The sequence below is a fragment of the Mirounga angustirostris genome, unplaced genomic scaffold, assembly GCF_029215605.1.
Source record: "Mirounga angustirostris isolate CCGP_5_RB_7025 unplaced genomic scaffold, mMirAng1.0.hap1 SCAF_9, whole genome shotgun sequence".
Taxonomy (NCBI): domain Eukaryota; kingdom Metazoa; phylum Chordata; class Mammalia; order Carnivora; family Phocidae; genus Mirounga; species Mirounga angustirostris.
The window spans coordinates 53,893,007-53,918,243 of record NW_026991717.1 but is presented as its reverse complement, the minus strand read 5'-3'; the positions used below and the strand labels follow the sequence as shown (position 1 = coordinate 53,918,243).

At 34.0% G+C, this 25,237-nt stretch overlaps 1 protein-coding gene across 4 annotated transcripts in view; it reads right to left on the bottom strand.

The window, feature by feature from the left end:
- The window catches only part of TRPM7 (transient receptor potential cation channel subfamily M member 7), a 118,227-nt gene that overhangs the window by 14,297 nt on the left and 78,693 nt on the right, over window positions 1-25,237 (bottom strand). For 2 of the 4 annotated variants that reach the window (XM_045900083.3, XM_064570481.1), the window contains exons 22-33: window positions 20,999-21,173; window positions 18,713-18,839; window positions 17,224-17,408; window positions 16,411-16,543; window positions 15,050-15,765; window positions 13,225-13,295; window positions 10,182-10,278; window positions 7,459-7,529; window positions 4,955-4,989; window positions 3,048-3,073; window positions 620-670; window positions 474-539 (exon numbers count right to left, since the gene is read on the bottom strand). In XM_045900083.3, the coding sequence (XP_045756039.1) occupies window positions 474-539; window positions 620-670; window positions 3,048-3,073; window positions 4,955-4,989; window positions 7,459-7,529; window positions 10,182-10,278; window positions 13,225-13,295; window positions 15,050-15,765; window positions 16,411-16,543; window positions 17,224-17,408; window positions 18,713-18,839; window positions 20,999-21,173 (1,753 nt within the window). Of the gene's footprint in view, window positions 1-473; window positions 540-619; window positions 671-3,047; window positions 3,074-4,954; window positions 4,990-7,458; window positions 7,530-10,181; window positions 10,279-13,224; window positions 13,296-15,049; window positions 15,766-16,410; window positions 16,544-17,223; window positions 17,409-18,712; window positions 18,840-20,998; window positions 21,174-25,237 lie in introns of those variants that run through there. The other 2 variants (XR_010405020.1, XM_045900088.3) reach the window with 2 other exon arrangements.

Sequence of the window (25,237 nt, the reverse complement as noted above, 5' to 3'; positions counted from 1 at the left end):
CTTTCTTTACTAGACAATGGGTTAAGACACTTTCTGAATTAGAATACACTATTACTTCTGGATATGCCAGAAATAGAGAAATCTAATACTTCTGATGATTCCTTCTATTTAAAACATACCTGACTCCCGCTAATTAAAATTTATATGAAATTGACACTTAATGTGACCCTTCTTTCTGTCACCACCTATGTTCTATACAATAGTTAAAAATCACAATATTGGGGCGCCTGGGTGGCTCAGTCGTTAAGCGTCTGCCTTTGACTCAGGTCATGATCCCAGGGTCCTAGGATCGAGCTCCACATCAGGCTGTCTGCTCAGAGGGAAGCCTGCTTCTCCCTCTCCCATTCCCCCTGCTTGTGCTCCCTCTCTCGCCATGTCTCTTTGTCAAATAAATAAAATCTTCAAAAAAAAAAAAATCACAATATTAATAAAAGGCTTATTTTCCCCTTCATTTCTTTACTTTTTGGATTTACCTCTTGGAGGCACAGGTGTAAATGGAATGCTCTGGGATAATCTCATCAAATTATTTCTTTCCACAGCTGCACAAAAATGAGAGAAAAATAATGAAATCTCTAAAAGCTCAAAATATTGTTAAGATTTTATTTTAAATAGTACTGACCTGAGTAGTAGTAATTTGTATCCATAACTGGTTTAAATGGGGAAGCGAGACCTAAAATGGCAAATAAACAAATGAAACACTTTTAAAAGTACTAATGTGGCATAAATTTTTGCTTATTCTCGTATAATCATCCTAAGTTCCTTCATGTAAGCTCTCTTCACCAAAACAGAAAAAACAAGTAATAAAATATATTCATCATGTGTTTGCTATATTACTCTTTTTCATTATGCCAGATTAGTCCTAACTGTGCACTCAGATACCTGAAAGGGAAAAAAAGTACACATCTGACACTCTCCTGTCATGAACTGTATTCTTCCTATACTCCCATGCTCAAAAAGAAAAATATCTTTTAGTTTTCAACCTTTAGGAGGTGGGGCCTTGTAGCCAAGTAACCATTTTAGTGGACTGACCATAAGAAGATGAACTCTGGAATGTGAAACATACCCAAAAAAACCCCTGCTCCATATTTAAATGTATTTGACGACTTTCACTTTTTTTTTTTTTTAAGATTTTATTTATTTATTTGAGAGAGAGAGAATGAGAGACAGAGAGCATGAGAGGGAGGAGGGTGAGAGGGAGGAGGGTCAGAGGGAGAAGCAGACTCCCTGCCAAGCAGGGAGCCCGATGCGGGACTCGATCCAGGGACTCCAGGATCATGACCTGAGCCGAAGGCAGTCGCTTAACCAACTGAGCCACCCAGGCGCCCCGACTTTCACTTTTTAACTATAATAATAAGAATGGCGAATAAATTGCATCTGCTATGTGTTAAGTTTATAGAATATGAATGAAAAAGAACTTATTGTCTTGCAAGAGAAGGAAATCAGTTTTAATACGTGTAGTAAGTATAAAATATACACATGTATACATGATGTATATATGCTAACAGGACTATAGAGGAGGGGTACCAAATGCTTCCTGCTTGAAGAAAGGTTGAAGAATGTCTCAGAAAAGAGAAGGGCGAAAAGAGTGTAGTTTGGAAGGCAGTGGTGTGGTCAGGGCAACATCTGTAAAGGCATGGAATTGTTAAAGTGCATGCTATACTTGAGAAACTGCAAGTTGTTTAGTATGACTAGAACAGCAGTTTTCAATACTAATTTTATATATAAATATTATATATTATACAAATTTATAATAAATACAAATCAGAATCACCTGTGGGGCTTTTTCAATGTGTACCTACCCAGATCTCATTCCAAAATACTCTAATTCTGTAGCTATGTGTCAGCATTAAGTGATTCTCCACAAGAACTTGGATATGCAACCAAGACTGCAAATTAATGAGCAAGGGTAGAGGCATGCCTATAGGAGGTAAAGTTACAGAATCAGGGAATGCCAAATTGTTAGGAACCAAATATGCCACGCTAAGAAAGGAATGACAGAGGGGAAAATGTAAAGCAGAAGAGCATCAGTCTGGTGGCAGAACAGTAGACAGAATGGAAGGGAGGCTAACTGGCACAAGTCTAAAAAACCTACGTGGCAGTAACTACTAAATGCGAATATACACATACCCTACCACCCAGAAGTCCATTCCTAGGTACATGCCCAACAGAAAATACATGTTTACCAAACAACATGAACAAGAATGCTCATAACAATACTATTCATAATAATCATACAGTGGAAGCTACTGAAATGCCCATCAAATAACAGAATGGATAAACTCAATATATTCACACAAGGAAATACTGTGTAGTAATGAGAATGCACCAACTACCACTATACACAAAAATATTGATGAATCTCATAAACATATGTTAGGAGGAAAAGCCAGACAAAAAGTATATACTTTATGATTCCATATACACAGACAAAACTAATACACTGTGTTATTTAGGGGGAGAGGTTACAACAAGAGGACATGAGGAGCTGTTTTGTGATCTGGGTGCTGATTACATTGGTATGAGTTACTCACCTAGTGAGAATTCACTGAGGTGGAGGCTTAGCTCTACTTTTTTTGTATGCATGTTATACACTTCAGTAAAAGGTTTAAAAAATGATGAAGGGGTAAACGGAAAGCAGAAGCAGGATGTACAGTGGACGATGGATTCTAGAGATATTTAAGAGGTAAATACAACAGGACTTTGTGAGTACAAGGTCAAGGGGGTCAAAAGTAACTCCTTCTTAGGTTTGACCTGACTGAAAGAGTATCATTCACTAAAACAGGGACTATAAAGGAAAGAGCAGGCTAGGTCACAGGGATGAAGGGGGGTGGGGTGACAGTAAAGACATGATATCATTTACATGGTGAGTTCATGTATTTGTGAAGCTGCTATACTGAAGAGAAACTAGCTGAGGGAAGAAATTTTTACTAACTTGGCTCTTTCAAACATGCAGCCTAAAGTTTCTTAGCTAGGATAATGTGGTATTTGCTATAAAAGATCATATGTAATCCTCATTTTTTCACATTAAATCTACCACATGGACTCACCATTTAATGTTCCTTCTTCAGATGGCCTAAAGAAAACCAAAAAATCTAAGTTGTGACACAACTTTTGTTTTGGCTACCACATACTTTTTTATTTTGTAAAGTTATTACGATTATTTAATAGAACACTATTAAAGTAATTCTGAGATTCAGACTCACTTTTGTTTGGATATATGCCATTTCCCTTAGGCCAATGCCAAATGCATACATGGATATGAATGTCAATATACATACACTTTATCAACAACTTGTACCCCCAATTTATGCTTACATAAATATTATCAGTAGTTTGCTGCCAAATTGAAGGTTCTAGTACTAATAAAGTAAAATATTCCATGACTTCTTTATTCGTGGAGATTAATTCTTACTATACTTTAAGAACGCCCTGAAATAACTGCAGAATTCTAAAAATACTTCCAACAGAATTGATGGGCAAAAAACTGAGAGAACAGGAAATAAATGTCACTTGGCAAAGCTCAATTTATAATGCTGAAAAAATTTTTTCCAATGTTGAACATATTTATTTATAACAACATACATTGGTACCAAGTGGAAGTTCTATTAATTCCATGGATTCCAGTGCAAATCAAGTATAGTAGAAAGGAGAATGCAGTGAGAATCAAACAGAATGGGTTAGAAGCTTAGCTTTCCCATCATACAGCTTTGGGGCCTTGCTCAGGACTAAAAAAAGACCAGATTCAGAAAGGATCTCTCAAGTAGAGAACTTTTGCAGTCTCTTTCTAGCTCTTACCTTCTAATCTGATCCTGATGCTTCCTACTGATTTTCACCTTAATATAAATATTTTAGTATAGGAAGTATTTTTGACCCCAGCCTCATCCCTTTGCTGCTAATAAACTACTCTTTCCTCAGTACCCAAAGAGTGCTAACCAACTCCACCTCTCTGGGTATTTCTATGGCTCAACATTCTATGAGACGTTCTTTTGTTAGCTGAGTTAACATCAACTTCAAGTACCTATTCTGTATTTACACCCTATGGTTTTGGTTATAAAAGACAGTATACTCTGAAGAGATCTGACTAGAGATTGGTCTTCCGAATGCCATACAGGCCCAGAATATCCAAAGAACTTGAATACTGCAATCCATTTGGCACCTGGTTTATTTTCTTCTCTATATATTCACATATATTTCTTGGGGACAGAAGAAAATAGGGAACACTGTGGAATACACAATAATTTCCTTCTCAAGTAGGAATATCTGAAACTCTACCATGCTTCCAGTATCAAATGGGCGTCAAAACATGAGGACTTTTTTTTTAAATGTTCTTTAGAATCCTAAAATACTAATTCTCAGGCTGGAAACACATAGTTTATCTTTGATTCTTCTTTATGTTTAATCTGTACTAAAAATTTTTACTTTCTGGGGATGATCACCTGTCAGAATGCCTTTTGTTTCTACTTTTGGTTCTGAATTATCATATCAGCTTTGTAGTGGCTCTCCTTGTATGCAGACTTTCTAATGTATACTGCATAATTACTGCTCTAATTATCTTTCCAAAAGCAGGTGTGAGGCTTGTTGATTACAATGGGCACAGAAGTTAGCCAAGCGCAAAACTAAAGTGTCAAACTAGACCTTTGAATAAATTTATTCAACAGCAAGCTGGAAAGAGGACTAAATAAAATCATAATCATAAGGAAGATTTTAGTAGACAGTAATTATAGTATGGCTATAATAATTGTATAACTATATAAAATAACAACTTAAAACGTATACATTAACTCATAAAAAATGAGTTCCCTAATCTCTTCTATGTAAAGACAAGAGGCACAGAATAAATAATCATCATCCATATATAAAGGAGTATTTAAGAAATGGCAAAAAGAACAGAAAAAAGACAACATCCAATAACTATGATACTTTTCAGATTAACGACGAGAAAAGGCTTACTTACATGTCTCTGTTTGATGGTCTATCTTGTAACCAATCCTTTAGTCAAAACAAACACAAACCAAAAGTTAAAAAAATCTCTAGACGAAGCATAACTGTTTAGCCCTATTTTGTTTCATACAGTATGTTTTAAGAACGAAGGGCTGAAAAATTAATGTGAAGTCCTTGTTTCATACAACTGAACAAATAAAATAATAAATGGATATAATTACCTTAAGACCACTCCACAAGGTTAGAATAAAGAATATTATGATTGTTATTTCCTACAACATAATTATAGTCTAGCTAGTTTCTTTTTTTCTGATGACAATTTTATATTCTAAAATAATATGTGCCCATCATCAAAAGAAAAACACAACAAAGTATAAAGAGTAAAATTAAAATCATGCGCACTGTCAACAAATTACGAAAAACGTTTAGGCATATTTCATTGAAGCCCTTTTCTGTATATGTGTGTATTATTTTTATTCTGCAGTTTTTTCCATCTAATTTTAACTATGTAATTACATTCTGATCCAATTTAGTAATTTAGCAGTGCTTGATCTATGTTATCATAACCCCCAATGAGTTTTTTTTTTTTAAAGATTTTATTTATTTATTTGACAGAGAGAGAGACAGCGAGAGCAGGAACACAAGCAGGGGGAGTGGGAGAGGGAGAAGCAGGCTTCCTGCCGAGCAGGGAGCCCGATGTGGGACTCGATCCCAGGACCCTGGGATCATGACCTGAGCCGAAGGCAGATGCTTAACGACTGAGCCACCCAGGCGCCCCCCAATGAGTTTTTATTCTAGATTTTTTTTCTAATTTTCCAGGACTTTTTGAACAGTATCTTTTCTTTTTTTTCCATATTTGTAATACCTTCTCTTTTTAGTTTTAATCACTTTAATCATACTTGTTTTAAATCTGTAACCAATAATTCTATTATCTTAAGTTATCAGAGGCTTAATATTGTTTATGTAACTTGAATCCCAGAAGTTTTGTAATTTGGCATTGTTGGGTCATCTTCAATGGAACTTTATTTATGGCAAAACTATGCTGCTTAGGTTCGGGATGGGTCCTTCCAGAAAGGAGGAACTGCTACTATGAAACTGCGTTCACTAACCCCTTTCCTCATTGAAATAATCTTTTTAATAACGTGATTTTCAATAATACCATCTCCTTATAGCAGAATGGAAGTTAGTATGTTCTTGATGATCCAGGATAAGTAAGAGTAGGAGCAATTCTTCTGCTTTTTCCCAAGCTACTTGTCTTGCTTGCCAGAGTATGCTTTTAAAAAGTGTTTGTAAAAATCAAGTATTAACCTTAATTGGCTGGGAATGACTTCATATAATTAATCTCAGTACAGAGATTCCTGCCTTTCTTTTGCACAAACTTTTCTTTAAAATTTTCTAACTACTGCACAGACCATAATCTCTCTGACACACTGGCCGTAGCAACATTTTTCTAGATATATCTCCTGAGGCAAGGGAAATAAAAGCAAAGATAAACTATTGGGACTACATCAAAAAGTTTCTGCACAGCAAAGGAAACAATCAACAAAACTATAAGGCAACCTATGAAATGGGAGAATATATTTGCAAATGACGTAACTAATAAAGGGTTAGTATCCAAAATATATATGGAACTTATACAACTCAATACCCCCAAACAAATAATCCAATCAAAATGGGCAGAAGACATGAACACACATTTCTCCAAAGACATACAGATGGCCAACAGACACATGAAAAGATGCTCAACATCACTCATCACCAGGGAAATGCAAATCAAAACTACAATGAAGTATTACCTCACATCTGTCAGCATGGCCAAAAATCAAAAACTTAAGAAACAAGTGTTGGCAAAAATGTGGAGAAAAAAGAACTCTCTTGCACTGCTGGTGGGAATGTAAACTGACACAGACACTGTGGAAGACAGTATGGAGGTTCCTCAGAAAGTTAAAAACAGAACTACCCTGTCATGTAGTAACTGCACTACTGGATATTTAGCCAAAAATACAAAACAGTAATTCAAGGAATATATGCACTCCTATGTTTACTGCAGCATTATTTATAATACCCAAACAATGGAAGCTACCCAGTATCCAGTGATAGATGAATAGATAAAGAAGATATGGTATATATATATCACGGAATATTATTTAGCCATAAAAAAGAATAAAACCTTGTCACTTGCAACAACATGGATAGAGCTACACAGTATAATACTAAGTGACATAAGTTAGAGAAAGACACATACCATATGATTACTCATATGTGGAATTAAGAAACAAAATGAGCAAAGGAAAAAAACAAAAACAAAAACAGAGAGAGACAAACCAAGACTTTTAACTATAGAGAATAACTGATGGTTTGGGAAGAGGGAAGATGGTTTGGGATAAATAGGGGTGGGGATTAAAGACTACATTTATCATGATGAAAAACATAAAATTATAAAAAAAAATATACACATATATACCTAAATAAATATGTATTTTAAAATACGCATTTGTTTAATTGAAATGTACAAACCGGTAGTAAAGCTGCTTTGGAATCTACTTCATGAGTTTCTTCTGTAGATGGCCTTCTACTGCTACTTTCCACTTAAAGAAAAATTTAAAACATAAGTGATACAACAAAAAATTTTTTTTGCTATCAACTAACCAAACACAAAGTGCTTCTATACATAGTGTAAACTTCCATAAGGTAATTTATCCTCTCCCCAACACTGCTGAAGATAAGAGTTACATGAGGCCCAGAGGTCTCTTGACAAATAAATTATTCAATTTATTTTTGTAAAAAGGCAGTAAGAAATAAAAGAATATGAAGGAAAAAGTCTTACTCTTCCTATTCCCAAATTTCTTATATATCCTACCATGAATATATATGATAGGATAATATATATTATATATTTGGGGGGATTTTTTGTTGTTAAATTTTTAAACTTTAAGCTTGGAGATCTTTCCATTATCGGTACACAGAAAACGTCTCTATTCTATTTTGATGCTATATTGAACTTCGTACTATGGGTATACAATAACTGTACAGAATAATAACCAAACTCCTACAGATGGACATTTGGTATGATTTCAATCTCCTGCCATTACAACACTGCAATTAATAATCTTAAACATTTTTTTTTTTTAGATTTTATTTATTTATTTGACAGAGAGAGAGAGATCACAAGTAGGCAGACAGGCAGGCAGAGGGAGAGGGAGAAGCAGGCTCCCTGCTGAGCACAGAGCCCGATGTGGGGCTTGATCCCAGGACGCTGGGATCATGACCTGAGCTGAAGGCAGATGCTTAACCATCTGAGCCACCCAGGCGTCCCCTGCAATTAATAATCTTATACATACATCATTTTAACATACATCATTTTAACAGTAATGGAAAAAATAGTTCATCTTTCCTCCTGTGATTTAAGATGCCATCTTTATCATATCTCGGTTTTTTTCATCCCAAATAAATTGTAGAATTAAGCCTATTTTAAAAAGTCAGGATGTTAAATTCTAAAGTAACTTAGAATTCACATTTATGATACAATAAAGAAAAACCTCAGAATGAATGGTGATGTAGAATCTTAGAACAAAATTTGTATTCCAAGTGTAGAGGCCAAAACGCCAGATAGAAGTACATTAAAAGAGTCTGGGCGAAACTTTTTCAAGATAATGAAACTGAGAGAATGCATTATGTATCCGAGTATCTTGAAAAAATGTAGTTAAATAGCAGAGAATCTAGTGTTGATCTAGCCAAAATTATAACTGGACTATATTGGTGGGAAAGAGTAAATGTGTGTGTAGTATGTGCACATGCGTGCACATGTGATGTGTGTGTGTGTGTGTGTGCGCGCGCATGTTTGGGGAACAGAGAGAGGGAAGGGAAGAGTTCAATGAGTTCAATCCTTGTCTTCTTTAATGGAAGATCAATACTGAAATATGAGGATGTCTAAAACTGAAATATGAGGATGCAAAAGTAGAAGCATGCTAACTTTAGAAATAACATCCATGTTACTGAAAATGAGTTTTATTTCTTCCCTCCTAATCTTTCTACCATTTCTTTTTCTTACTTTTATTTTTCCGGCTAGAATGTTACATAGAAATGATAACAGCCAGAATCCCTGCCTTGATTCCCCATCTGGCTTTCAATATAACATTATGAAATATACTTGTGGTAACTTTTTGCAGATACCTTTAATTCAGATTAAGGAAACTTCATTCTAACTTTGCTAGGAGTTTTAATCATGAATGGATGCAGAATTTCATCAAATGCCTTTTCTGCAGCTACTGAAATGATCAAATGATTTTTCTCCTCTGTTACTATCCTGCATCAATTATACATACATGTTATATATATATATATATATATTTTTTTTAAGTGCGCTCTACACCCAACATGGGGCTTGAACTCACAACCCCAAGATCAAGAGTCATATGCTCTAATGACTGAGACAGCCAGGCACCCCTTATCAATTTTATTTTTTATGTTAATGTTAAACCAACTTGCACTCCTGGAATATATCCAAATTGATACTGTTCTATACCAAAAGAGAATGAAAGGGGAAATGATGGTCAGGTGGACATGGTCGTGATGTTTTTCTTAAGGAACCTTATAAAGGTTATATGCACACTAATGAATAGCTGAATAATAATAAATTTGTACGCATATGTAACTTTGACTCGTAAAAAAGCATGATATGAAAACATCCCCAGGCCTTTTAATTCTCCAGTGAAAAATTAAAAGTGTAGAACAACATGTAGGTAGGTTACTTTCTGTGTAAAAATGAGAGGAAGAAAAGACTACTGACATATACGATGTGAAACTCTAGAGGATAAACAAAAATAAGTGGTTACATGTGGGGCTGGAATGAGAGAGAGACTTATTTTCAAACTGCTTGTATGTGTTTGTATTTCAATTCTGAACCAAATAGAAGTATTAGCTATTTTTAAAAGTTAAATTAGAAAAATATGTTGACTAAATGACTATATAGATTCAAACACAGATTTACTTGTAAAGGTTAAAATCAGCGGATTCGTAAAAATCAAGGCTTTATATTTGATATTTAGATACTAAACAATTTGTTAAAAAAAAAAAATTAGGATTATATGTTTTATTCAAGCTTAAAGCAACAATGATGGACCAGAATCGTCAATTTCGACTCTTGAAACATTCACTGTTCAGGTGTGTGGCATACATAAAATACATTTAAAGCTTAAGTAATCATGTTTGGTAACATAATTCACGTAGTCAAAAATTACCTTGTTCTGAATGAAGAGGAACAGAAGTTTTGCGACATTCAGTAAATCCAGCATGAGAACTCAAATGTTTCCAAGTGTTTTCAGAAGGAACATCATTCTGCATATTGTACAAATACACAATTTAAAAACAATTAAATTAAATTTCAAATAACTGTTCTAAGTAGTATAAAAGTCTCTGTATCTATTTAGTTCAATATGCTTTAATCTACCTGGACACCAAAAGAGTACACTACAGGTTATAAATTTTCTTCAATGACAATCTAAAAAAACTGCATCAAAATATCCTACTTGCTTGTTCATAAATCCATTGTTCACAACTCAATCTGAATGAATCCTTTTTCATAGTGATACAACTTTATAAAAATTGGGGGAAAAAATGAAAAACGGTGGGGAAAATAATAAAACATTTTTCACCTAAAAAACAAAAAGCTATTTTATACTAACACTGACAGATTGTTAACAGTTTGGAGGGTAGAGAAGTGGTTTTTATGGGGAAGAAGGGATATCTGGGTAGCTTTCTTACTGATTATATAAGCTGTTTGTATAACAAAGTCTAGTTCTCCCTTCCTTTCTTCTTTTTATATAAACATTTTCCCAGATGATCTAACAAACTGCATTAAACTAATGTGGGGACAATCCAGTACATTCACATTATTTTCTCTTTTCAAACATAAACAGGTCACACACTATTATGCAACTTTAATGACACATCAGTTTTATTAGAACCATCTACGACAGAAATTCCAGTGCAGGATTGATGATGGGCTTCAAGGTATTTGTAAAACTCCACATACCTTAAATAGATAAAATTTTGTATATGTGCATTTTTCTGGGAAGTTTTTTCTCCAAGTGAATTACTCAAAACTGTTTAATTCAAAACACAGCCACCAGTTTTCTGCCTACTCACAGAAACTTGTAATTTCTTCTTACTTGTACCAGGAAGTTACCTGCCCACTTGAAAATTTTTAGCATAGTCCTGGCTTTACGTTCATTTAATAGGTTCATTTTAAAAAGGCAAAATCTGTGGGGAAACTTTGACGTATACCCTTTCCCATTAAGGAATGTCCATTTATCCTAAATGACTTCCTATGTACATCAAGTGCTTCACTATAGCAAAATGATGCCACAAGAATGTGCTGATACAATTCTTTAAACTGCCATTGTGACACTTGTAGAGACATTTTAAAAGTTCAATGAAATACATATTAGAAAATGACAGCCTAAGTCAGGGTAACTGTAATTGTTACTGAGGACTCAGAGAAGCAGAGATACTAAAAAAATATTTAAGAAGCAAAATGAGTTAGACTTGTTTGTTAAATGGGTGAGAGAAGTAGGAGTGCAGTTTTGCCCTGGTAAACTAGAATGCTGATGTTATTAACAGAGGCTGGAAATAGGTCTGCTGAGCAAGAAGACGATGGTGAATTTGAGGTTCTAACTTGAGTTTGACAACTCTAAGATTTGCAATTAGTTAGCAGTTCTAATCTTTTACTGTAGTTGTCAAGCCAATCCTCTGAAGTCAGAATCACTCCAAAGATTTACTTTCCCCATATCCACTCCCAGCCTTCAGTTTTCCTGGCTAAAATTCAAATGCTGATATGGCTAGTAAAAAATTCATGCTATTTCAACTCTACAGGTGAGAAATCATATTCTTGGTTTTCTCTTGACTCCTTAATAACTTCACACAATGGTTACCTTAAACCTTCTCTTTCTCATGTACTCCATCCGTGCTTTCCACCAGCCTTACTAGAAAAACAAATGCCTTAAGAGTATGAACAACTCCCCAGATTATTTTTTATCCCCTTTAATTTTAAAACTGTTTTGCATAATTTATATACAACGAAACACACAGATTCTTAAATGGTAAGTTAGAGAAGAGTTTTAGCATTCTTTCTTTCCAACTCAAAACATCTGTGCAACAATTTCTTTTGTCACTCTTCCTATCTGCAAAAAGCTATATACTTTTTATCCTTATCATCTAAATGCTCAATTTCACTCCATCTATGTCTTCTTGCTTTTAAAATTATAATTCCCAGTCAGCTCTCCCTCCTTGTAAGAAACTCAAAGATAAAACAAGACCTACAACCTAAAAAAAAAAGGTTTCCCTACTGGTTCCTTTCCCTCATATTAAGACTATCATTATGGGGGCGCCTGGGTGGCTCAGTTGGTTGAACGACTGCCTTCGGCTCAGGTCATGATCCTGGAGTCCCTGGATCGAGTCCCACATCGGGCTCCCTGCTCGGCAGGGAGTCTGCTTCTCCCTCTGACCCTCTTCCCTCTCATGCTCTCTGTATCTCATTCTCTCTGTCTCAAATAAATAAATAAAATCTTTAAAAAAAAAAAAAAAAGACTATCATTATGGGTATTTACAAGAGCAACAGTGAAGAAATACTTTTCATTCATTGTTCTATACATTTAAAAATTTATTTAACAAACATTTATTGAATATCTTACACCTGCACATTATATTGTAGTTACTGGCATATTCAGCTTTTTACTGCTTGGCTACAGGTTCCTTGACAGACAGGGTTATGTTCTAATAAACTTTTGGGCCTGGGAAAGAGTTCAGCTCAGTATTTAGTCAAGGGGAAATGTATAGGGAGAAACATTTTTAAAAAGAGAAATGTTAAATAGGTGTTTTTTTTTTCCATCATTTAAAAAAATGCAAGCTAACTGCAGATTTTTTTCATATATATTTTTCTAAGGATTTTCTTTATTTGAGAGAGAGAGAGAGAGCAAGGTGGTGGGCACAAAGGGAGAGTGAGAGGGAGAAGCCGACTCCCTGCTGAGCAGAGAGCCCGATGTGGGACTCAATCCCAGGACCCAGGGATCATGACCTGAGCTGAAGGCAGATGCTTAAACTGAGCCACCCAGGCGCCCTGTTTCTTCTTTTTAAATGGTGTATAGCTTTAAATATTTGGGATAATCATGTTGATGATGGTCTCTGCTAAAACTGCATTTTTATTGAAATGTTTAATTCTATTTTGAACTAAACCCCCAAATAGCAAAATAAGATTGAATTGTGCTGTTATAAGGATTTACTTACGGATATTATTTCTTTTATTTTGTTTGATGTTTCTTTAAACTTCTGCAAATAATCTATGCTATCTCTGTGTCCTTAAAGAGAAAAAATTATAACAAAAAATATTTATTTTTTATCAAAATAATGTCATTGCCTGAAGTCTACATAAACAAGTGATTTATGTTGTTTTTAAAGTAGTTTTGATGGCTCTGAAGTTTCCTGTAGATCTTTTGATATATACAAAAAAATCTGTCAAGAAGCTAGAGAAGATTAATAGTTCGTTTTACAGTAACAGCGAAAGCCAAAGGCCTCCTCAAAGAATCCAACATGTGATATGAATTGCTTGAAATTTAAAAAGAAAAAAGGGAAGCAGTTACTTTTACTATTCATAAAATATAAAATTACATATGTAACACATATATAATATATCCACTACACACACACGAACACACAAATCATATGCAGAGATAAATATGTAGGTATCTATACATATCCATCCCAGTGGCAATATACTAACATACAGACTAAAATGTACTTTTAAAAAATAAACTGGGATAGATTTTATGCAGGAAAAGTTGTCTCTATAAATCCACAGTGACCTGCACATAGCCTAGCAGTAGAGATCATATACACAGTACCTAGATAACTTACAGGGTTGGCCTCAATGTGGAGATTACATGGACATAACCCTATTCTCTGGCAATCTCCATATATGTTCCATGACTAGGTAAATTTCTAAGCTGGGAAGGCTCAAACAAGTTCTAAGACAAAGGTTAGGAAGCCACCTGATGGAAAAATTCAAACCTGAAGAGACAGAGGGCCTCAGAACACTCTGGTCATGCCCACAAACAACCCAAGTTGTTTTCTAAGAACTCTTTGTTAAATACTTTAATCTTTACTAATATAACAGGAAGACTGTTAGAACACTATATTCTTCCAAATACTAGAGACCTAGCTAGCTCTATGAAGTATTCTCTCTTCACCTTTTCCTTCCATATGGCACACTGTCAACATTAAAATATGCTTAGGTCTCCCCCATCATTAAAAACAAAACAAATAAAAAAACCTTAGCTACAAACCACAGTATAAGTTATTTCTTTCTTTTTACCTTCATAGTGACCTTTATAGTTGCCCCCCAAGTCCTACTCTTTACATTCCCTCCTCCCATTCACACTTTATTTCGATATAATCTGGGTTCTCCCTCAACCACTTCACTGAAGCAGATTCCACCAAGGTCATTAATTTGTTATCATTGCCAAAATAAATATATTTTCAGTCCTTATTTTACTTTAGCTATCTGAAGTATAAGAATGAATCATTCCTTTCTGAAATGCTCTCCTCTGGGTATAGTGAGTCCTGGCTTTCCCTGTTAGCCTAATTGTAATTATTAGTGTACCCTTTCACTATCAAAAGGGTACTGGTTGAGATGAAAAATTGTATGGTCACACAATTTAGAAGACACTGCTCTTTTCCAGTTTTTTCTCTCTAGCCTCCCCTGTACCTTTCTATTATTCACCAAGTATCTAGTATTTATGAATCACTCAGGTTCTTTCAACAAGTTAACCAAATTCAAGAGAAGATCTCAAAATCAAAAGGAAGAGCCCAAATAAGTTTTATATACAAACTTACTATAGTAAATTCACCAAAGAGGTATGTGCCAATAGAACTACTATAGCTCAATTCAACCTATTTCCCCCACTCGAATCCTTTAAAAAATTTTAGAACTATATTCTATGAAACGAAGCCCACTTATCACATAAGTGCATGATTTTATTAGTTATTTATTTCTAAGATGATAATTTAATAAAAAAATTATACTGATATACAAATATTACTTTGCCAAACTTACCTACAAATGCTCCAAATTCTACATTATCTCCTTCTGCAGCTTTAGAGCAAACAATTTCTTGATCTTTGGTTACAGTTTCTAAGCGGTTTTTACAACTTGGCTGGGAAGGTGTACTAACAAAAAATTTGGTTGGTGGGGATGACAGGTGTGGTATGCTATTAGAAGAACTGCCTAGTTTTTTATTTTTACTGAACATTTTTAACATTTCTGCCCCATGTACTCTCTGTCGCAGTTCTGGAGGAGAAACAGCACTTGGGAATAAGGCACCACAAGAGGAACCAGCCTCTGGGAAACTGAATTCTTTTCTCTGGGGTATTACAGGTAAATCCTGACCAAATATGTTACACTGGGGATCTTTTTCATCTTTCATAAAAATATTACAAAGAAAAGGATTAGTACTTTCAAGACCACCTTGAGGAAGAGAGGAGCTAAGTGTATTTACAACACTGTGCTTTTTCCATACAGAAGGTCTTACAGGACCATCGTCAATAAGGTTTTGAGCCAAATGTTTGGAAATGCTCAATTCTCGTGTGATTTCATTGTGAACTTTGCTAGCTTCCGAAGCTTTCTGGGCAGTGAGCGTTTTTAATGTATCTACAGTCAGGGCTGAAAGATCTTGCAAATGGCCAATTTGAGAATCTAATGACTGTAATGATCTTTTTATATAGTTGACGCGATCTCCAACTTCTTTAATTTGAATGCACATCTGCTCCACCCTGTACGGAAAACACAGGCTTTTTAAAAATGTTAAAAATTAATGTTTTAGAGATTCTTTTTGTAATCTCAATAAATGACAATGGTAAAAAAGAAATTTTACATGCGCTCAAACAAGCTAAGCTATAAAATAAAATGATTATTTATTTATAAAAGACACACCTAATGTTTAAGAAGGGTCTGGTGCTGATTCTATTATAATAAAAATCAAGATTTCAAAAAACGTTTTTATTATTACAATTTCCCCTCATCAAAGTAACACACACAAAAATGTATATAAAGCTACATATACAGAGAACTACCATTACCATTATTATAACTATACTATCTGCTTCCAGAATGTAGCAAAGCCATTAGAGAAAAACAAAAACAAAAACAAAAACAATGCTTTAAAATATAGTTTCACTTCTCTCCACTGACTGGTAAAGAACATTAATTCTTCTGTCCTCTGTAACAAATGTTAAACAATAATAAGAAACTGACTTAGTGACTTAACACTAAATATTAGAACTGAAATGACTTCCAATATATAAAACTATTACTAAGCTTACTTATTTTGACAATCATAAATTGAACAATGACCATGTATAAGACATAAGAGAATCCAGTGTGACATATAATCAATTATAATTAAAGAAATTCTGAACCTTTCAAAGGTGACACGAATTCTCTCTTCACTCCCAGAATGGAATTTGTCATCTTTTTCATTAAAATACATCTCAACACACTGTTCTTCAAAGTCATGTAGTTTCTTTTGATCTTCTTCTGTTAAAAAAAGTTCTAAAGAGGGAAAAGAAAAAAAAAAAATCAATGAAGACTATCAAGATATCAAATTATAGCTCAGGCGTCTTATGAATTATTTAGGGTTCATACGACTATATCCATCATCTGTAATTTTTTTCTCTTTTTACTGTAGTGTTTCTAAAACACTGGACAAGTATTTCCATTTTTTTTTCCTCAGGAGAACAGTTTTAGGTACCTGTTCCTCTTCTAATTTCCTTTTCCTATAGGACACTCTTCCCCTGTAACTCTCTTTATACCTCTCCCTCATTTATCCAGGTAGAGGAATTTAAGAACCAATTTGGTAGAACAGAAAGTCACTGTAAAATTTTAAGCACAGTTTGATATGATGATTAATCTCATGTAGTATACAGAATAAACTAAAAGTGTTGTTTACAGAGCAGTAAAATGGTTTGTAGAACAGAAAATGTCACGGTTTACATTACCATTTTAACAAAAACAAACTGACATGCCATATTCAAAAAGAACTTTCATACTAAATTCACTTTTACAGATACCATATTATACTTAAAATTCCTTTATGTTCAGGCAAATTCAACAAAAGCTTTTTATAGTAACATTAACCAATTACGTCTTCTGAGTAAAATTAATACTTAACCTTCAGGGTAATACTGATAAGTGATAAAATAAAAACATTTCCCTTAATATATTTTACTTACTTGGTCCATCTGAAGTCTTATCTTTTTTTCTTCTTTTACATATGCAGCAAAACAGAGAAACTATATGGCCGAGAATGATAAGTGGTGGAGGCAGAACAGGTTTCTCATGATAAGCCATAATAAAATGATATCGTTGGTACTTCCATACAATATTGGAAATTGCCTTCACTTGTAAATACACATTGCTTGAGTAACAATAAAAATAAAACACAGCTAAATCACATGATAAAGTTTTAAATACTAAAGATTTTACTGCAATTCTGTTCTAAACAAGAATTCAAAAGACTACTCTACTATACACAAGACTAAAAAGGCAAATGAGATGGGCGCCTGGGTGGCTCAGTCGGTTAAGCGACTGCCTTCGGCTCAGGTCATGATCCTGGAGTCCCTGGATCGAGTCCCGCGTCGGGTTCCCTGCTCGGCAGGGAGTCTGCTTCTCCCTCTGACCCTCCCGACCCTCCCCCCTCTCATGTGCTCTCTCTCTCTCTCAAATAAATAAATAAAAAATCTTAAAAAAAAAAAAAAAAAAAAGGCAAATGAGAAACTGGAAAAAATACATGCAGTAAGTATAAGGCACAAGTTTGGTATCGTTGAGGGTCTTAATTACAAACTCCCAGAAAAATGAGCAGAAAATATCTTAAGATTTTAAAGTTACATATAAATAACAAAACTGTAAGAAAATATTCAATCTTAGTAGCAACAAAATAAGTGCATATAAAAACAAGATACTTTTATGTACTATCAAATTAGCGACCATTTGAAGATAACAATACCTAGTGTTGGCAGGGATGTGGGGATACAGGCCTACTTTAGCTTAAACGCATGAAGTCCTTAAAATGCATATACTGAACAGTTCTACTTTTAGGAAAACAATCTAAGGACATAATTAAGGAATGATCAAAAATTTAACCATAACATGGTTTTTGGGAACAAAAAAATTATAAACAATCTAACTGAACAATGTAATATATTGGTTGAAAAATTAAGGTCTATATCATGGAATACCAGGTAGGCATTAAAAAATAAACCGGAGAGAGATATTTATTAATGTGGAATAATATTCATGTTTTGCTTAGTTTAAAACAGTATACAAAATATAAGAACGTTATTTTTGAAGAGAAAAAATGGTTCATATATATTCATAATAAATAACAGAAAGATGTACACCAAAATTAATTAATGAGACTATAGATGAATTTTCTACTTGCCTTTCTGTTTTATATACTGAACATATGTATTCCTTGGCAACTTAGTAAAAATCCCAAATAAAGGTTAAATTTATAAAAGAACTGCATGTTGAAATATAATTAAGTCTCAAACTTAAAGTCTCATTTGATTTGAAAATGTATGCCTTCTTATTTGTAATTTTCAAAGATAATTTTAGTAGCTTAAGCTTCAATAAAATCTTTAGATTGGAAATTTTGTATATTTCCTTCAAAATGAGAATTTTATGTTAAAATCTCATTAAGCAACTGAATAAAATTCTTACTTGAAAAATGCAATAAGAAGATTGACCATAATGATATACTGTACAAAGAGGTAGACTGCTTGAAGAAATGGAGTCAACCATGTTCCAGGACCACAGATTTGAGAGATAGTGGAATCATTTGCACACACTTTGAAAAGAAGAACAAAAATTAGATATAGTAATCACACCAGTAACCTTTTAAATTTAAATTTTAGTTAAATTACAGTGCAATTGGTTTCTACACCAGTTAACTATTTTTAATTAGTATTTGTCTGTTTTAAGGAAGTTTCAATTATGTACAAATCTGTTTCAGACGCTTTAAAAAAGCTTCTGGGCAAGCACTTGGAATAAAACTTAAAAATACTCCAACATAGAAAAATTTTGGGGGTGCCTGGGTGGCTCAGTCAGTTAAGCGGCTGAGGTCATGATCCCAGAGTCCTGGGATCGAGCCCCGCATCGGGCTCCCTGCTCAGCGGAAAGTCTGCTTCTCCCTCTCCCACTCCCCCTGCTTATGTTCCCTCTCTCGCTGTCTGTCTCTGTCAAATAAATAAATAAATAAAGTATGGTAGGGGCGCCTGGGTGGCTCAGTCGGTTAAGCATCTGCCTTCGGCTCAGGTCATGATCCCAGGGTCCTGGAATCGAGCCCCACGTCAGGCTCCCTGCTCAGTGGAGCCTGCTTCTCCCTCTCCCTCTGCCACTCTCCCTGCTTGTGCTCTCTCTCTCCAAATAAATAATCTTAAAAAAAAAAAAGTATGGTAAACTCACAGTAAATTTACAAATATAAAAATTACTGAGTTTATCTTATGTCACCAGAGGGTTGAAAGAGTGGTTAAAGTGCCTCTCAAATATACAATGATTAGGTCTGAATTCCTTGCTTTTCATTAACCCCACCAGGAATGTTTCTGAAGCCAAAACACAGCTGAACCAAAAAAAAGGAAGAGAAGAGCTTTAGTACCCACCAGAGTATTAAAGAATTAAGCAAAAACAATTTAAATAGGGAAAGGATTAGAATTGAATAATCATGAATTAGTGACAAGTTTTATGTAAATGCTTACAATACAATTAGCATTTCTTTAGTAATCGTTTAAAAACATATACACCATTAAAACACTCAATGGCTATATCATTTCTTTCAAATAAATTGTTTCATAGGCAAATGAATGCACAAGGTTCTTTCAATCTTAAAAAGCTTTATCAGTCAATTTCCATTCTATTCAGATTTGTTTGATGTAGCAAATACCCAAGGAAGAGAATGAGGAAGACTAAAAAGCTATATCCAGTGCTTTATAACAACTAAACTAGAGCCACAATGGAAAAAGAGCAGAAAATGAAAACCTGAAAATGGCACCGAACAGGAAAGCATTGAACACAAAGTTTGACCAGGCTGGTAAAACCTCACTGTTTTAAGCAACATCTGAAAACAAAGACCAGTATGTAGCCATCCCCTGACCTAATCACCTATAAATAGGTGGGTAGGGAGCAACACAGGTGTGGGGTGAGGGAAGAGTAAAGACAGGAGAGAAACTGCAAAAGAGATCAAGAGCAAACTAATCAAATAAAGATTCTAAAATGCAAATGTGGACGTCAGTAGAAGAACATCCCCAAAAGTCAGCAGCATCACCTATGTTCACAAGTTATTTAGCCTCATTAGCTAAAACAATTAAAAAAAAATTACCTTACACACAAAACGCGTTCACAGTTGAATTTTGTTAATTCAAGAGTTTATCCAACCTACCATGATTGATCTAATCAACGTAATCCTATTACCCTTGCCCCAACTGTTTCAGACATAAAGGCTGAAGCCAATTTGAGCTAATGAGATTTAAGGAACAGGTTCAATAGGAGGCTTTTGGGGAAAAGGACTTTTCACCCTTAAGAGAACCATGGAAAACCCTGTCTCTTTTCCTCCCATTGCTAGTGACAGTCTTCTAATCATAAGGGAAACCTGTATCAATCACACACTGATTACAAAGCAGTGGAATGAAAAAGAACAGGTGTCCTTAACTATGAATTAACAAACTGCAAAGACCACTCTACCTCTAACTCTGTGTTACATGAGCTAATAAATATCTTTATTGTATAAGCCGGGTTAGGCCAAATTTCCATTTGTGGCCGAAAAAATTCTAAAATACTTTTTTCGATTAATTTTTATAGGTTTTTTTTCTGGGCTTATTAACGAATGTATTTTGGGAGGGCTCAGGTTGGTAATAATAGTTTGACTTGTGAAAATACGTAATACTACTGTAATGCAAGTCTGACTTCAAAACAAAATAACCAAAAGATGAATTTGTAAACATAAACACTTACCATCAATTTCATATGCGTAAACTTCACCAAAAATCATCCAGTATGGATGAAAAACTATATCTTTAGCAAGAGTCCAAGACGGTGCTTCACGAGGATAAAGTATTGCCTTTCTGGGAACACCAAAACTAAGTAATACAAGAGCCATAATCACTACAATGTAGAACATATTGGCTACCTGTTAAAAAATGAACACTGTTAAAATACATGGGAATTTAAAAACAATGACAATTTTTTCATCTTAAAATAGTTCTAATGTTCTGATAAATAACTAGAATCTCTGAGTTTCCTTTTACTCCTAGTATTAGCATTCAGGAAAATCTCATCACTACATAAACCTTAACATCAAGGAGATTACATAAAAATTGATCTGTGAAGCTAGATAGGTCAGGGGCACATTTTTTTTTTTTTTAGTCTCCAAAAGTAAATAACTTCATTATAATTACAACACCAATTCAACAAATATTAGGAAAACAAAAAGATCACATATAACTAAAATATCAAATACAAAGCAAATAAAAACTTTGTACATGTAAACAGCAATTATCAAAGAAAAAAATAATCTAGTACAAACTGCCAAATGTGATTTGAAACATCCAATGCAATTTTTGTCCCCTTAAGATAGAACATCAGTACTAAAGACTTTCCCTTTGTAAATCTGGGTGCCCAGTTTTTAGAATATTGGATATGAAATATCTTTCTCCATCTCTTTGGTATGATAATAAATCAATAGCAATCAATATTAAAAGGGGCACATTCTATGTAATGAACCATATCACTGGTTCCAACTGCAGTCGGCCTATCTTGAGTCCATGAAGATTTAAAGAGGTATAGACACACGGGCAGATTCAGGGAATCAATTTCTGTTATGTGCTCTTTCCTAAAACTGTTGTGTTGTTGTATTGGAGGTTCAGACTCACTTTTCTACCTCCCTTTGATAACTGTCCTTTGCCCACTTCATACACAAAAAGTCATTCTTCTCACCCATCTTGAACCCTAAACTCTATACCACAGTCCCTTATCCTGGACTGTGAAAACCTCTAGGAGCTAAATAAAACAAACTGGAATTATCATCATGGGTGTTGAAAAAATAACTGACACCAATTAACTGGTTAAAAATTCCTTTTACAAATCAGGTAGTCTGCAATTCTTTAATTTCAACAAAGTTGAAAAAATCCTAATTGGGCTATCACCTAATAAATCAATGAAAAATAATTTTTATTAAGTCACAATGTGAATTTTGAAATCATTACTCAAGAAAACTAAGAGTGAAGTAAAATCCTATAACAGAACTTTAATTTCTATCCACTTAATTAGGGGTACGAATGCTCAGCATTTATACTTAAAAAAGTGAATGTTGTCTCACTCCAACAATGTAGTATTCATCCACAAATAATCTACTAGTGGAAAACCCACGCAGATCAAGGTAGACTACATTTACAATAAATCTGTACTTTACCAACAACTGCAATAAACCAACCTAAAAAATCAGTAATTGCAATAAAATAACCTAAAAAAATTATACATTTGCATGTATTTTTCAAATGAATATATAGTCAGAGTAAAAATGGAAGGCAGGAATGTGAAAGCTAAAGAGGACAGTAAGTCTGGGTTTTTTTATTTTTTAAATTTCAAAATATTGATTTATATGTAATAATTTAGACTTGATCCTTCATCTTTAAAATTCTTACACATCTGCCAATAAATTTCCTTTTTAAATTATAGTTGAGTCTCTGTGACATGCAATCGAAGAGTCCTAATACTCTCCAAGATTGTTCTCTTACTTGTAAAACAGTCAAATAATGCCTTGAGGGTTTAACATACACACTAAGAGAATGTATATTTTCAATAACAAGATTTTCAACAAAATCTTGGGATAAAAGATTTTAAAAGGCATATCATCAATACATTATTCATGACATTTGAAATATTATAGAATCCAAATATTTATCCATAATTAAAGAAAAAGGCCAAGTCAAAAATTCAAAACCATACTCAAATTTGTACTGAGGTATCTTAAAATTATTCAGTCTATGACTAATGATTCATAGAGGCCTCTGGATTTCATGCTTTTCACATAAAGCCTATTTGACAACCTTCCCTATAGCTGATCTAAATTTAATTAAAAATATTTAAATATCCCATTTTCACATATCTAAAATGAGGATTTCTAGCTTGAATGTACAGATACATGGAGCAAATAGGAAAAGGTTAGCATTTACCATGCAATTTTCATAAGTGTGATCTTTATTAATGATATCAACTGTGAGGAGTATTTCTTCTATTTTCATCTTTTGTATCTTCAAACTTTTCAAAGCTTTTTTCTCTGATTAGAAATTCCCTGCTCAGGAAAAGTTCCTATTTGCCAAACTTTCAAATACCATATTTTTTGTAAAAGCCTTTATGACAGAATTAGGTACTATCTCATCAGTCGTCACACAAGTTTATCTTTCTGTAGCTATCTATCTGTTCACATGCTTGTCTTATGTACTAAATTGTGAGTTCTATGAGGCTCTGGACCATGTTTTATTATCTTTGTAGTTTCAGGTTAGTATAGTGCACAGCTTATAATAGATATACAATGATAAAAGAATGTTAAGTTACTCTAGGAACCTACTACCATAAAATTCATCTCCTTTATTCATTATTTAAAGGTATACTTTAATGAAGGATTTCTTACACTCCACAGCACCTAGTTTAAACAGATAATTAGAATATCAACCATTTTGAAAGTTCTAAAGGGGGTAGAAAGGGAAAAACGGCACTAGGAGAAACAGAAAATGATGTGATAAATGACTGGTTGAAGAGGGGAAAGACATAAATACTCCTGGTGGAGGGTAGTTCTAAAAATCACAGATAAAGAAGAAAATGAAATATATATTCAAGCTCCTCAGAACTTGGATGGGAGAATTGGCAGGAGTGCTGCGAGCATGTGAGAGGCAAGATTCAGATGAAAATCCAGTCAGCTTCTATTTCTTTCTCTTGGCTTCCCCCTATTTTCCCGATTTCCATCTTTTATTATTATGGCTGTTCACTTCTGTATTTCCTATACCTCTAATTTACTGTATACTACCATTACATTAACCTGATACCACTAAGTCAGTAAGGGTAGGCAATGAGAGCTGGAGCACCTTCTTGCATGCTAAAATTTTAGGCTAAAACCAATTCTTCCCTACAAGCCTTAAATCCCCTAACTTTTCCTGGAAACACTACTTTATGAAAGAATACAAAATGGATGAATAGTGAATACTTATACTTCTTTGATATGACAAACAGTAAACCAGTAATTCTCGACTGGTGAAATAGAGGACACATTCTCCTGGAGGGGAATGTGTAGTCTCAAAAAGCAAATAATTAAACTTTATATTTAGAAAACTTTAAAAAAATCTTATTTTCATAATGCTCATAATCCTATGAGCTAGTGGGATTATTTAGAAGGTAAATTTAATTTAGAAGAGAAAGATTTTCCACAATTAAGGAAAAGGGTTTCAGAAACTCTAGGGACAGATTTTTATATTTATTAAAAGGGGGCAGATCTTTAAAAAGAATTGCGAAACAGCACATAGAATCAGCCTACTTTGATAAAGCTATTATATACATTTATTTGTGTGGAGTTTAACACACAAGCACGTATTTCCTGTATGTCTTGAAGGATGGAAAAAGTATACACCACACTGTTAACAGTGGATGTCTCTGGACAGTAGTTTGTATTTACTAAAATTTTCTACAATGAATAATTATTTTAGAATAAGAAAGGAAAAGTTACTTTTACAAAACAATAGTATAATAGTGTTTGCCTTTTTGACCACTGGAAACTGAAAGCAGTTTATGGCAGAAGTAGGACAACAAACTTTAGATTTTTCAGTTCAATGCATAAGGAATTGCACATTAAACCTGACATCTACATTTAAAAAAGAAAACTTGCCAGTTGGTTAAACCTGTAGGAAAGAGCAAGATATTGGACATATTATATCAGGAAAAGATGTTCTCACTGGAACTTTAAAAAATAGTTTGAATCCGTGAAGACGGGAGGGAAGAGGAACCTAAAGACATAAACCACATTAGCTAGCATTATCTTGCAAATACATAATAATGGAACAAGATTAGTGTGGGGAATTGGAGCTGCATTATCCTGCAAATACATAATAATGGAACAAGATTAGTGTGGGGAATTGGAGCTGAGCAAGAGAAACACTTGTGAGACTTTTTCAGTCTGTCCCCACTGGCTGAAAATCATCATCT